The sequence below is a fragment of the Trichomycterus rosablanca genome, chromosome 7 (assembly GCF_030014385.1).
Source record: "Trichomycterus rosablanca isolate fTriRos1 chromosome 7, fTriRos1.hap1, whole genome shotgun sequence".
NCBI lineage: Eukaryota > Metazoa > Chordata > Actinopteri > Siluriformes > Trichomycteridae > Trichomycterus > Trichomycterus rosablanca.
The window spans coordinates 34,618,393-34,632,650 of record NC_085994.1 but is presented as its reverse complement, the minus strand read 5'-3'; the positions used below and the strand labels follow the sequence as shown (position 1 = coordinate 34,632,650).

General features: G+C 39.3%; 2 protein-coding genes across 2 annotated transcripts; one reads left to right on the top strand and one right to left on the bottom strand.

Annotated features, from left to right (window-relative positions):
* Window positions 1–1,572: 1,572 nt before the first annotated feature.
* On the bottom strand, window positions 1,573–9,890 carry LOC134318392 (beta-1,3-galactosyl-O-glycosyl-glycoprotein beta-1,6-N-acetylglucosaminyltransferase-like). The gene is made up of 2 exons (XM_062999291.1): window positions 9,800–9,890; window positions 1,573–4,427 (listed from the first exon to the last, which is right to left on the bottom strand). Exon 2 carries the CDS (start codon window positions 4,400–4,402, stop codon window positions 3,149–3,151), a length of 1,254 nt encoding a protein of 417 aa, XP_062855361.1. The 5' UTR covers window positions 4,403–4,427; window positions 9,800–9,890; the 3' UTR covers window positions 1,573–3,148.
* rfk (riboflavin kinase) lies at window positions 5,335–13,119 on the top strand. Its single transcript, XM_062999292.1, has 4 exons — window positions 5,335–5,717; window positions 9,805–9,956; window positions 10,959–11,061; window positions 11,631–13,119. Exons 1-4 carry the CDS (start codon window positions 5,636–5,638, stop codon window positions 11,771–11,773), a joined length of 480 nt encoding a protein of 159 aa, XP_062855362.1. The 5' UTR covers window positions 5,335–5,635; the 3' UTR covers window positions 11,774–13,119.
* The last annotated feature ends 1,139 nt before the right edge of the window (window positions 13,120–14,258 follow it).

Sequence of the window (14,258 nt, the reverse complement as noted above, 5' to 3'; positions counted from 1 at the left end):
TTTACCCTTGTCAGGGTCGTGGTGGGTCCAGGGACAATGCATTAACACACCTTGGACAGGACACCAATCCATTGCAGCACCTTGGCCATTTCCCTCCCTCAGACATAGCCAATCATGTCTATATGTAGACGCCCGATTGGCTGAATCCCATTTGGGGATTTGAACCCTGGATCCCTGCAGAAGTGGGCTAGCTAATTTAGGGGAAAAAGGGATTGGGTTCAAAACATTTTTAGTCCTAACAGTTATGCTATATACACAAACAAAATTAGCAATTATACTGGAGTTGATTTCTTTTTTGTGGTTTCCTACAAAGAAACTCATAAAAGTCACATTTTTCCAACAAACAAACATTTGTACATGTACTATTCTCCTTCAAACATAAATTAATCGCTGTAGAAACTTTTTCAGGCACAATGCATTAACACACCTTGGACAGGACACCAATCCATTGCAGCACCTCGTCATCTCCTTCCCTCAAACATAGCCAATCAAGTCTATATGTAGACAACCGATTGGCTAAATCCCAGTTGAGGATTTGAACCCTGGATCCCTGCAGTAATGGGCTAGCACAATTTAGGGAAAAAGGGAGTAAATTCAATTCTAAATAAATTCAACTTGGTGGCCATAAAGCTCTGTTTTTTTTCTCATATGACATTGGTTCCTTTCAAAGTTCATTGAGCATGTAGTGAACTTGTGATGCTTACATTGTTGGTTAAATAGAAATATTTTTCTTTTGGATAGTCCCAAATTGTATGTTGGCACAAAAGTGGTGTCTAATCCAAAATCCTAAACCTAAGATGCTTGGAGAAAATTTTGCCTCTTCAGCCTCCTTCTCATTTGATGTGGGGGCAAAAATAAAATGTTTTGTGCTTCTGTTAAATGACAATGGGAATTTAATATGTCTTACATATTTATTCTGCATGGAAACAAGAAGTCATGGTGACTGCTTAAGGGTTCCTAAACAATCAGCTGAAGTCAAAACAGTAAAATGTAAATAAAAACCTGTGTAGTAATGCCAATAAGTGTGACACGTTAGTTACATATATGCACGTATGTTCAGACTGAGCTTGAACCATACAAACATTTTCGTGACCCTTTTAGCCATCTTCAACCAAGGGTGCCAATTATTCTTGAACTGATTGTTTATTACAGTGACAGACAACAATATACGAGTGTTAGCATAGAAGAAAATGCATCTTATATGCTGCCAGAGAAAAAATGGAAATCTTTTGTTTTGTATTGAACTTGCTGTGGAGTATCAGAGCAAGACAGATGGTAAGAGACTATCATCCCAGTTTGGATCCGGATAACTTTTCCTTTACAGCAGAGATGGAATATTTTTATGCTTCATTAACCATGCATTACTTGCTTCATTTTAACTCTGTTTTAACCACATACAGTGAGTTATCTAAGACATTCAGAGATAGATCTGATACATTCTGTGAATAACATACCTTCTTTGGTGTGCGCAGAGAAGGAATATTTGGTGCTGTTTTGACTTTATTCATTTTACCACATCTTGAGTGTTTCCAGTTGGTAAAAATACCACTAGGTATACACAACCTCAATAAGTGCATTAAGCCAATCATGGTTTATTCTTGTGAAACTGTTATGGCTTGCGAAATATACAACATACATGCGTCATACATCACTTGTAAATTTGTGAGTGTGATTGCTAAGCAAACCTAAAATGTAACAATGTATCATTTTCTTGTTTGGTCCAGACCAAGAAAACCAAACTACGGTATAAACACGACCGTGATCATTTGTTGTTGCAAAAATTCCTTGTAATTCCTTATGGGGCAGAACGTTGGCTTGGTGGGCAGCACTGTTTCCTCACAGCAAGAAGATCTTGGGTTTGTTTCCCAGGTGGAGCGGTCTGACATGCGATTGTGGTGAATTGGAGATACAAAATTACAAGCTTGAACTAATGAATCTTGTGTAACCAGTAACTACCTGTCCTGTCATGAATGTAACCAAAGTGAGTAAAACATGATGTTAAAATCCTAATAAATAAAAATGTCCTGTTTTGTAATTATAATTGGCTAACTAGCTACTTATAAACTTTAATATTTGCCATATGGCTTTGTTGCTATGTGGTTGTTTGGCAGACAATGGGCTTAACTAAGTTATTTTATACAGACTTCCAGTCAAGTTATGGATATTACTTTCTTTTTTCTATTTTTTATGTTGGGGAGCTCTCAAAGTTTCTTTTTTTTGCTGGACAGGAACAACACACGTGTTCACTGACACATATAAAGCAGCTGATATGACTTCTTACAGAAAGCATGTCCAGAGGACCACACTATACACTCTCCATATTCATCCACCGCTCATACTATGGCAATTCTCCTTCGATCCTTCTCTTCCTCAAACACACCCAACTGTGTATGTTGAGCACCCGGTCAGGTGGTGGGTAACCAAACTTTAATGGGATGGATTCTTGTTTGTTTTTTGCTCAGTGTTTTATTATATATAAACACAAATTATTATTTTTTATGTAAAACATGATAAATTCCATATTTGTAAAAATAATAATAGAACTGCATATATGATACTTCATAATTACAAATGATCGATTTACAGAAAAATGTTTTTCTTTGGAGATTAATATTTTGTTATATTATTTTATAATGTAATTATTTTAGATATATTAAGATATAACAAAAATTGTAGAGCGCATATTATCGGCTACTTTTTTCATTTTAATTTGGTTTGCTGAGTAGCACCTCCAAGTACTGGTACTGGGTATCACCAGCTTTGTTCATGGGACTCATGATCTAACCATTTCCTGCCATTCTAAAACATTCCTGCCATATCAACACTGACGGGTCCTGACATTACGCAAAGCTTGTGAATGTATCCACAAAGTTGAATCAGTTCATCTGGACACAAGTTTGTTGTAGAGATACATTTTGTTCCTGGCCAGAAGAGGTCGATCTTCTATGTTGGGCCATCCATTTCGCCAGTGGCTGTTTAGTTTCCCCGATGTACAGTTCCCGGCAATCCTCCTCCATTTTTATGTCAGTATATTGGAGGGGCATTTTGAGCATATATGAGTATTGGAGGATATTATGATTATGACCTTGCACTGTTCTCAATTTTCATTTTACCTACCTTAATTCTAAATAAGGACAAAGTCTGTATTTTATTGTTGCATTTTCAGGGCCTTGTGTCGGAGATACCTTTCTAAACATCTGATGGCAATTGGGTCGACGTCTGTGTCAAACTTATTTGCAAATAAATGGTGCTGCTCTAGAATCCACTGTAAATCCCCTGCCCCATACACACAAATATTTCGGATATGAATGCCATGACAACGAGGGTAAACTGCATCGAATCCCAGCTCATGGGGTCCCCACTTGACTAGCCGGGAGATGCTGTGAATGTCTGAGATGTCATATTTTGAATGCGGTCGCAGGAAACCCGGAACACCAGGTATGCGCTGGAGTGTGGCCCACAGAAGCTCATCTGGGCTGTAGGTATCATTTGCCCACTCCATTAGCATTTGAGCATTGGGGTCTTCAAGCACAAACCGTACAAATTCCCGGCTCACAACAATATAAGCGCCACCGGAAAATATTTTTAGGGTAAAAGGTGGTGGCTCTTTGTTAAGGTTGGTTGCCCTGATTATGCCATTTATCAAACGGTGCTTTTTCATCCATCTGTGATTTTTACTAGAGGGCATGGTCTCAGTCTCTAAACTGTTGGCACCTGCCAGTGCTTTAAGGGCACGCACTATTTCTAGGTTGGTTTTGATTGGGAAATCCTGCCCACACAAGTTGATGAAGTACTTCCAGTGGTTGCTGACCTGGTAAAGATCCTTCATGCAGTTGATGTCGGCCTGCACGCGACTCCAGCTGGCATAGTAAACACGTTCACGCCTACTGACCAAGAAAACGTTATCAAAGCAAGAAACAATGCCACTTATCCCTGTCATAACGGACATGGGGGCTTTTTTATCCACATGGACACAGTAGAAGTTCTGAGGAGTGTATATAGACCTCAAAAGCCGCTCAAAATTCTGCACTTTGTGGTGGACTACAATAGAATACGCCACTGAGAATGCTTTTTCCTCCGTACTCAGTGGGACTGAAAGGTATTTACGAGACCTACGGTACTTTTCGCAGTTATTTGTAAGCTCGATGTACTGTGCATCAGGTATGTATGTGTGGTTTTTAAAGCTTTTTGTGATGGTCAATATCTTGCTGAGTTCAATTTCATCAGCGTCTCCATTTAAAATCATCTCGCAGTCACAGACATCTTCTGCAGTTTCGTTATCTCTGAAGTCCAGCCAACTGCGGTGGGCTGTCTTCTTTTTTTTATGGGTAACCCTGAAAAGTATGAGCATGAAGAGCAGACCTCCAGTAAACAGCCACCATGTGATTCTTCTTAATTGCATGTTTATAGAAGAACTCCCAGGATCCCTAGGGTGGTAAAATTGTGATATGTCAGGACTGGACATACTCGTATTGTAAGAACACTTTTAAGATTTTATTTTGAATGGACAAAATTACAACCCATAACTCTACACTTATTCAACCACAATGTAAAAGCATGTTTTAGTTGAAAAAAAAACAATTTTATATATATATATATATATATACACACAAATACATACACCGATCAGACTTTATGACCACTGACAGGTGAAGTGAATAACACTGAACACTGACTCTTCATCACGGCACCTGTTAGTGGGTGGGATATGTTAGGCAGCAAGTGAACATTTTATTTTTAAAGTTGATGTGTTAGAAGCAGGAAAAATGGGCGAGCGTAAGGATTTGAGCGAGTTTGACAAGGGCCAAATTGTGATGGCTAGACGACTGGGTCAGAGCATCTCCAAAACTACAGCTCTTGTGGGGTGTTCCCGGTCTGCAGTGGTCAGTATCTATCAAAAGTGGTCCAAGGAAGGAACAGTGGTAAACCGGTGACAGCTTCATGGGCGACCAAGACTCATTGATGCACGTGTGGAGCGAAGGCTGGCCCGTGTGGTCCGATCCAACACACGAGCTACTGTAGCTCAAATTGCTGAAGAAGTTAAAGCTGGTTCTGATAGAAAGGTGTCAGAATACACAGAGCATCACAGTTTGTTGCGTATGGGGCTGCACAGCCGCAAACCAGTCAGTTAGGAAGGTGGTTTTAATGTTATGGCTGATCGGTGTGTGTATATATACTGTATATACACTCCTAACTAGAGGCTAGGGACTTTTATACTGAAGGGAAAGACACATGGAGCTCGTCATGTCCTGCTTTATGTTTACCACCCATTTTTCGCCAAACTCTACCGCATGAGGCGGATCTGTCGGAATATGGGCGGGGAGAAAACTTTGTACTGTCAGTTCTCGTCTGTTCATTTTACAGATCCGTAGTTCCACTTTATTATACAAACATTAAGGTTTCTATACGGCTGTGGGATATTTTTCAGAGCTTATAACCGTGTCGGCCGATGTATTTGTTTTATCTAATATTGTCGTCTTCAGTTGTAGTTCATTGCGACAGTATATTGACCGGTGAGCTCTAGAAGGATCGAGAGGGTCATCAGTAGCTGCGTAAGGTTTTTTTCTCTTCTCACACAGAAGCTAGGCTATAAAGACTTTTTACTACAGTAAGTGTTCATTATTTGGACGCGGACATGAGGTACCTGCCGTATTTTTGCCGCGGAGAAGTGATACGTGGATTTGGGAGAGGAAGCAAAGAGCTTGGGATCCCAACAGGTAAATCATACAGTGGTCAAAGCGGTTACTGTTGGCTGTATATCAAATGGTTGTATGCAGCCTATAAAGGTGATCTAAGTAAGGTGGAAACAAACGGACACTTCACCCAAAATAGTCCACTTAATGTTCTGAAGGAATGTCGTTTGGGATTTAGCATACATACTAGCGACCTCAGGCAAGGGTACAGTCAGCATAACCATCTGAGCTGTATTTGAAATAGCTTTGTATTCTTTATACATGAACACTACCCAGAGTAAGAACTACTAGGCATTTTTCCCATGTAGAGGAAAAAGTGTACTACTCAGTGTACTAAATCTGTCAACAATATGTTATTGGGTATTTAACCATAAACACCACAATGCATGTGACTACCGGCGAGGTTACAGCTATCCAAGCTGTACCTCAAATAGCTTCTTATTTATTATATATTCTCATTACATAGTGTAAAAATTAATTAATGGGCACTTCACTCTACTTAGTGAATTATATCTTCCAGCAATGTATCATTTGGTATTCAGTCAGAAACACCACAAGTGACTACCGGCAAGACTACAGCTAGCATAATTATCTGATCTGTATCTTAAATAGCTACGTGTTCTTCTCATACGCACACTACGTAGGGCATGAACTAACGGTCATTTCACCCTACTTAGTGTACTATATCTTCCCTTGGCTTGTCATTTAGTATTCAGCCAGGTCATTCAGCAGATGTGTGCGACTAATGTCGAAGTCGGTGAAAATTTCTGGGCTGTTTTAAATATATTGGTGTTCACTGTGTATGAGCACTACGTAGTGTATGAACTAATAGTTTATGTGCCGTACGTAGTGCACTACAGTGTGTCATTTAGTATTCGTCCACACATACTAGCGAGTAAATTAATTACCAGTCAGGTAACCAAGCAAAACTAGCTTGTTTATATACAGTGGGGGGAAATAAGTATTTGATCCCCTGCTGATTTTGTAAGTTTACCCCCTTACAAAGACTTGAACAGTCTATAATTTATATGGAAGGTTTATTTTAACAGAGAGAGACAGAATATCAACCAAAAATCCAGAAAAAAAACCATTAAATAAAAGTTATAAATTAATTTGTATTTAATTAAGGGAAATAAGTATTTGATCCCCTACCAACCAGCAAGAATTCTGACCCCCACAGACCGGTTATGTGCCCATGAGGCACACAAATTAGTCCTGTCCCTGTATAAAAGACTCCTGTCACAGAATCAGTTTCTTCCGTTCAAATCTCTCGACCACCATGGGCAAGACCAAAGAGCTATCAAAGGACGTCAGGGACAAGATTGTAGACCTGCACACGGCTGGAATGGGCTACAAGACCATCAGCAAGAAGCTTGGTGAGAAAGAGACCACTGTTGGTGCGATAATTCGAAAATGGAAGAAATACAAGATCACAGTCAATCGCCCTCGCTCTGGAGCTCCATGCAGGATCTCACCTGGTGGGGTAAGAATGATTCTGAGAAAGGTGAGGTCAGTCCAGAATTACACGGGAGGAGCTTGTCAATGATCTCAAGGGAGCTGGGAGCAAGAACACCATCCCCACTGGGCATTTCTCTGCCTCCAAACACAGCAAGTGGAGTTGATGCCAAAGAGCTAAATTTTGGTCTCATCTGACCATATCACATTCTCCCAAGCTTTCTCTGAATCATTCAGGTGTTCATTGGCAAACTTCAGACGGGCCTGTACATGAGCCTTCTTGAGCAGAGGGACTTTGCGGGCACTGCAGGATCTCAATCCATTACGGCGAAGTGTGTTACTAATGGTTTTCTTGGTGACTGTGCTCCCAGCTCCCTTAAGATCATTGACAAGCTCCTCCCGTGTAATTCTGGACTGACCTCACCTTTCTCAGAATCATCAACCACAAGTGACTACCGGCAAGACTACAGCTAGCATAATTATCTGATCTGTATCTTAAATAGCTACGTGTTCTTCTCATACGCACACTACGTAGGGCATGAACTAACGGTCATTTCACCCTACTTAGTGTACTATATCTTCCCTTGGCTTGTCATTTAGTATTCAGCCAGGTCATTCAGCAGATGTGTGCGACTAATGTCGAAGTCGGTGAAAATTTCTGGGCTGTGTTTTAAATATATTGGTGTTCACTGTGTATGAGCACTACGTAGTGTATGAACTAATAGTTTATGTGCCGTACGTAGTGCACTACAGTGTGTCATTTAGTATTCGTCCACACATACTAGCGAGTAAATTAATTACCAGTCAGGTAACCAAGCAAAACTAGCTTGTTTATATACAGTGGGGGGAAATAAGTATTTGATCCCCTGCTGATTTTGTAAGTTTACCCCCTTACAAAGACTTGAACAGTCTATAATTTATATGGAAGGTTTATTTTAACAGAGAGAGACAGAATATCAACCAAAAATCCAGAAAAAAAACCATTAAATAAAAGTTATAAATTAATTTGTATTTAATTAAGGGAAATAAGTATTTGATCCCCTACCAACCAGCAAGAATTCTGACCCCCACAGACCGGTTATGTGCCCATGAGGCACACAAATTAGTCCTGTCCCTGTATAAAAGACTCCTGTCACAGAATCAGTTTCTTCCGTTCAAATCTCTCGACCACCATGGGCAAGACCAAAGAGCTATCAAAGGACGTCAGGGACAAGATTGTAGACCTGCACACGGCTGGAATGGGCTACAAGACCATCAGCAAGAAGCTTGGTGAGAAAGAGACCACTGTTGGTGCGATAATTCGAAAATGGAAGAAATACAAGATCACAGTCAATCGCCCTCGCTCTGGAGCTCCATGCAGGATCTCACCTGGTGGGGTAAGAATGATTCTGAGAAAGGTGAGGTCAGTCCAGAATTACACGGGAGGAGCTTGTCAATGATCTCAAGGGAGCTGGGAGCAAGAACACCATCCCCACTGGGCATTTCTCTGCCTCCAAACACAGCAAGTGGAGTTGATGCCAAAGAGCTAAATTTTGGTCTCATCTGACCATATCACATTCTCCCAAGCTTTCTCTGAATCATTCAGGTGTTCATTGGCAAACTTCAGACGGGCCTGTACATGAGCCTTCTTGAGCAGAGGGACTTTGCGGGCACTGCAGGATCTCAATCCATTACGGCGAAGTGTGTTACTAATGGTTTTCTTGGTGACTGTGCTCCCAGCTCCCTTAAGATCATTGACAAGCTCCTCCCGTGTAATTCTGGACTGACCTCACCTTTCTCAGAATCATTCTTACCCCACCAGGTGAGATCTTGCATGGAGCTCCAGAGCGAGGGTGATTGACTGTGATCTTGTATTTCTTTCATTTTCGAATTATCACACCAACAGTGGTCTCTTTCTCACCAAGCTTCTTGCTGATGGTCTTGTAGCCCATTCCAGCCGTGTGCAGGTCTACAATCTTGTCCCTGACGTCCTTTGATAGCTCTTTGGTCTTGCCCATGGTGGTCGAGAGATTTGAACGGAAGAAACAGGAGTCTTTTATACAGGGACAGGACTAATTTGTGTGCCTTTTGTGCACATAACCGGTCTGTGGGGGTCAGAATTCTTGCTGGTTGGTAGGGGATCAAATACTTATTTCCCTTAATTAAATACAAATTAATTTATAAGTTTTATTTAATGTTTTTTTTCTGCATTTTTTGTTGATATTCTGTCTCTCTCTGTTAAAATAAACCTTCCATAAAAATTATAGACTGTTCAAGTCTTTGTAAGGGGGTAAACTTACAAAATCAGCAGGGGATCAATTACTTATTTCCCCCACTGTATATATATATATATATAAGAAGAGAAACCTACTAAGTTAAACTGTAATTGTGTTTTTAATTTGTAAACACTAAGTTAAACTGTAGATGGTTTTAATAGTACATTCAGTTTTTATTTAAATGAAAAGTTTATGTTTACAGACTTACAGACGAATGCATGTGCAAACGCTAGCATAAAGCAGCCTAAATGTTTGTTATTAGTCCACAGATATTTGGACAGATACTGGAGTAGCTTCAAGCAGGCCATAACTTATTGTAAACACTAATTAAAGGTTTTGTCTAAGAGTCTATAGAGAAACTGCAGGTGAATAATTAAATATCTATTTTATACATACCACAGCAAACTTTCCAGAGTCAGTGGTGGACAGTCTGCCTGCTGATATCATCACTGGCATCTATTACGGCTGGGCACGGGTAGACAGCGGGGACATCCATAAGATGGTGATGAGCATAGGCTGGAACCCATACTACAAAAACACGAAGAAATCTATGGTGAGTGTATGATTTCAATTTAAAATCCAAATACTTGCATTATTATGAATTTGCACTTCCACTCTTTTATCTCTGGGAAGGATTTGTACAAGATTTTGAAATTTGTCAGAGCATCTCCAAAACTACAGCTCTTGTGGGGTGTTCCCGGTCTGCAGTGGTCAGTATCTATCAAAAGTGGTCCAAGAAAGGAACAGTGGTAAACCGGTGACAGCTTCATGGGCGGCCAAGGCTCATTGATGCACATGTGGAGCGAAGGCTGGCCCGTGTGGTCCGATCCAACAGACGAGCTACTGTAGCATCAAAAAGGCAATGGGTATAAAAGGACTAACAGGATCTTGAACATTCCTAGTGATACCATGGAATACTGTCTGGACTGTCCAAACTTGTAGTGCAGCAGCAAACCTGCTTGGCTGCTTAGCAATCTCATGAGGACAACAAAGAAAAACCCCTGTGTCACTGCAAAAAGTTTACAGGACGTCCCGATGAAGGCTGGGATAAATGTATCAGGGGCTACCATAAGATCATTTAACAACTAAGCCTTCTTGACCAGACTCCACATTTATTCTGCTGCAGGAACTGGCATTCTTGACCCTACTAAAGCATATTAAGGAGCAATTTTAGGCCTTCTGGGGTGAAATTGGACCTTGTTGATATTTGGACTTTCCAACAAGACAATGATCCCAAGCACACTTCTAAATTAACCAAAGCTAATCTTTGGTGGTGTTTAAATAAAGCAGTTCCAACATGAAAGCCATTAAACGTCAAAAGCTGGAAGCTTTGACACTAGAAGAATTGTTGACGATACCACATGAGAGATGTGTCAGAAACTTGTTGGCACTCACCAAAATTATTAGATCATATTACAGTTTATAAAGGCAAAAAAATGTGATATAATAATAGTGAACATAGACATTTTTTTAATTGACATAAATTATTTTTTAACATACATCTATATGTTTCACTAACATATGCTGGTATTTGTATGGCTCATTTTTCTGACAGGAAACACATTTAATCCACACGTTTAAAGATGATTTCTATGGCCAGATGTTGAGTGTGGTTATGGTTGGCTACATTCGTCCGGAAAGAGGATTCAACTCACTCGGTAGAATTCACTCACATTCACTAATGTTGTTTGTTTGATTTTTAAACTCCAAAATAGCCTTTTCTTGCAACAAGAAAACAAAAATATGGCATTTGCCTGGAAATTACATTTAATATGTTAATTGATATGTTAACTGATATGTTAATTAATATGTTGCATATGTTCAGATAAATATGTTCAGCTTACCATGTTGATGACAGAGTTGTTAAATATAAGATTTTATATAAGCACTTAGTTGATAGTTTGTTTACACCTACCTTGTAGCTAAGTTTTTCTATTTTATTTCTTCTTTTATAGGTGCACATTGTAGAAGGGTAGTTACTGACTTAGGACTATTTTTATAGTTATAAAGCCTTAGTCCAAACACACCACGTTAGGCAAGTGTAGAGAAGTGAATAAACTCCCCAGCACAGCAACAGTGTCAACAAACAACTTAGTGAGAAACATAGCGGAACTCATTGTGGCTAAAGTCGAAAAATGCAGGATGGGTGTTAGAGGGCACGGGTGGTTGGTACTGATGCACTGACTAACAGCCAAAAAAAACTCATGTTTGTTTTATAACTCTCCAGATGAGCTGAAAGCAGCGATTCACAGTGACATTGAAGAGGCGAAGAGGAAGCTGGACCTGCCTGAGCATATAAAACTTAAAGAGGACAACTTCTTCACAGTGTCTATATCCAAAACAAGCAATCAGATCTTAAATGGTCACTGAACAGAGAGAACCCATCACTTTATCGGTTGATTTAGGGTAAAGCCACTGTGGCATCTACGCATTAAAATGTTATTTTTGTACACAGGGCATTTTTTGCAAGGTTTACTGTTTATGTTTGAGTTTGGTGCCTCTGACTGGTGCAGGCACTGACTGTCTCTGGTTCTCCCTGTACTTTTCCAAGGTTACTTCCTGAAGAAGCTGGATTTCACAGTTTTTTTTTGTTTTGTTTTTTTCGTCAAAGACAGCAGTGATGTTTCCTCTGCCATTTTACAACACTAAATTGAATAATTGTTTCCACAGCGAGGGATGTCAAACATTCTACTAATGCAAGGGATGGGATTTTTCTAGTAGGGAGTAAATCCTACCAAAACTGAAACTTTTTGAGAGTTATGGCTGGGTCTAGAAACCCTGAGGTACTGGACTAGTGATCAGAAACTTACTGGTTCAATTCTTACTATTATTCAGTTGCCACCATTGGGCCTCTTAGCAAGACTTTTAACCCTCAATTGTGTGCATGGCATTTGATCATAACTGTAAGTCATTCTGGATAAAATTGTCCGTAGATGTGAATGTTAGTATCCAAACTACGAGTATATTTGACAGTGTATGTTTTTTCTCTATTTCGGTTTGAAATCCAAATAAAAATACCATTTCTGACTATGTAAAACTTTTTAAATAGTTAGTTTAGGTAAGTAAGGGTCATTACATCTTACTTCTTATGTCTGTATTTATATTACCAAGACTCCTGTTTTTTTTTTTCTTTTTTGGATTCTTTAAAGTTAGATCAATCATAGTAAAGTTAGAATTTAAAATCTAGAGTTATACCTCATCCTCTGGCTTTATCCCAGTCTGGTTGAGTTTATGTTTATGCTCGTGTGCATTTGTGTGGACAGAAAACATTCTGATACGAACTCTGCATTTTCAAATGTATTTATCTGTGTGAATTTATAGTCTGAGCATGAAAGTCTGCTGATCTGACTGATTGGGCACAGTGGCTCAGCAGATGTTGGGATTTCCTCCCACATTCATGAGAAATTGATATGAGGAAGAGAGTAAATGGGTACGTTTGTGATGCTCTGCTGCCTTGTCTGACCCTGACAGAATAAAGTAGTTATTGAGGACAAATGAGAGTAAAATAGCCAGGGTGCCTGAGAGAAATGAAGTAACTGGATGAAGTAAAACCTTGTTAAAACTAAGTATGTCAATTTGACTGATTCTGCTGATTGTAATTTTTAAATGAAGACTATGTTTTATCTTAAAGTGATTGTGTTGCATATGTTCAAATGAATATGTTGAGCTGTATATCTTGATTATAGAGTTATTAAACATAAGATTTTATATAAGAACTTGGTTGATAGTTTGTTTACACATACTTTGTAACTATTTTTTTTTACTTCTTTTCTACTTCTTTTATAGGTGCACATTGTAGTTGTAGTAGTAGTGTAGTTACTGACTTTTTTATAGACATTTTGTCAGCTCTTCTCTACCCGGCCTGTTTGTATCTGAAAGATGAAAAATTTTCATGCCCCCCCCTTGTTTAACTTTGTTAAAAAAACTTCAAAGATCATGAATGTTCCTTTCACCTATATTTCAGTAATTTCTGTTGTACTTGACTTTATCAAACCACTTTTTGACATATCACTGAACTGCTCCTTCAATCAGTCTGCTATTTCAAAAATTAAATATGAAATAACATTTGCAAACACTACAAAAAAGATAACAAAGTTAAATCTGTACCAAAAAAAAAGTAATTTGTGAGAGTTCAAGTCTTACCACTGTATTAGTATCTGTTTTTCTTCATTACCTCTCCATTTTGTATATCTAGACCAGGGGTGCCCATACTTTCGTGGCTTGAGATCTACTGTTTCAGTTGGCCTCATCATTTTTCAAAAAAAGCTTTGAAGCTTTTTTAAATGCACTTCAGTTCCTATTTTGATATTCAGCAGGGCGGGCTGAGGCGTAGTCATGGTAACAAACCGCAAATGAAACAAACAGTGGCCACAGTTCATGTCAGTCACGCTGAGCTGTTTGAAAAACCCCCCGGGCCACACTTTGAGAAACGCTGGTATAGAGAAACACCAAAGTCCAAACACACCGAGTTAGAGAAGTGAATAAACTCCCCAGCACAGCAACAGTGTCAACAAACAACTTAGTGAGAAACTTAGCGGAACTCACCGTGGCTAAAGTAAAAAATAAAATGCGGGATGGGTGTTAGAGGGCTCGGGTGGGACTCTGGTGTTGCTGAAGTGTCCAAGTTGGTCAACAATGTCCATCGGAACCAGTGAATGTAAACAGTAAAGTTGTAAGAAAAGAACAGGAGCACCAGAGAAACAGTTATGCTAAAAAAAAAACGGAAAAGAGGAAGAATGGCTGAAGGAAAACCAAAAATCCAGAGAGAAGCTGCAGCCACAACACGCACTGCGTTCTCTCAAACCGGAAATCTCACATTACAAATAAAAAAAAACAATTTAATATTTAGGGGTTT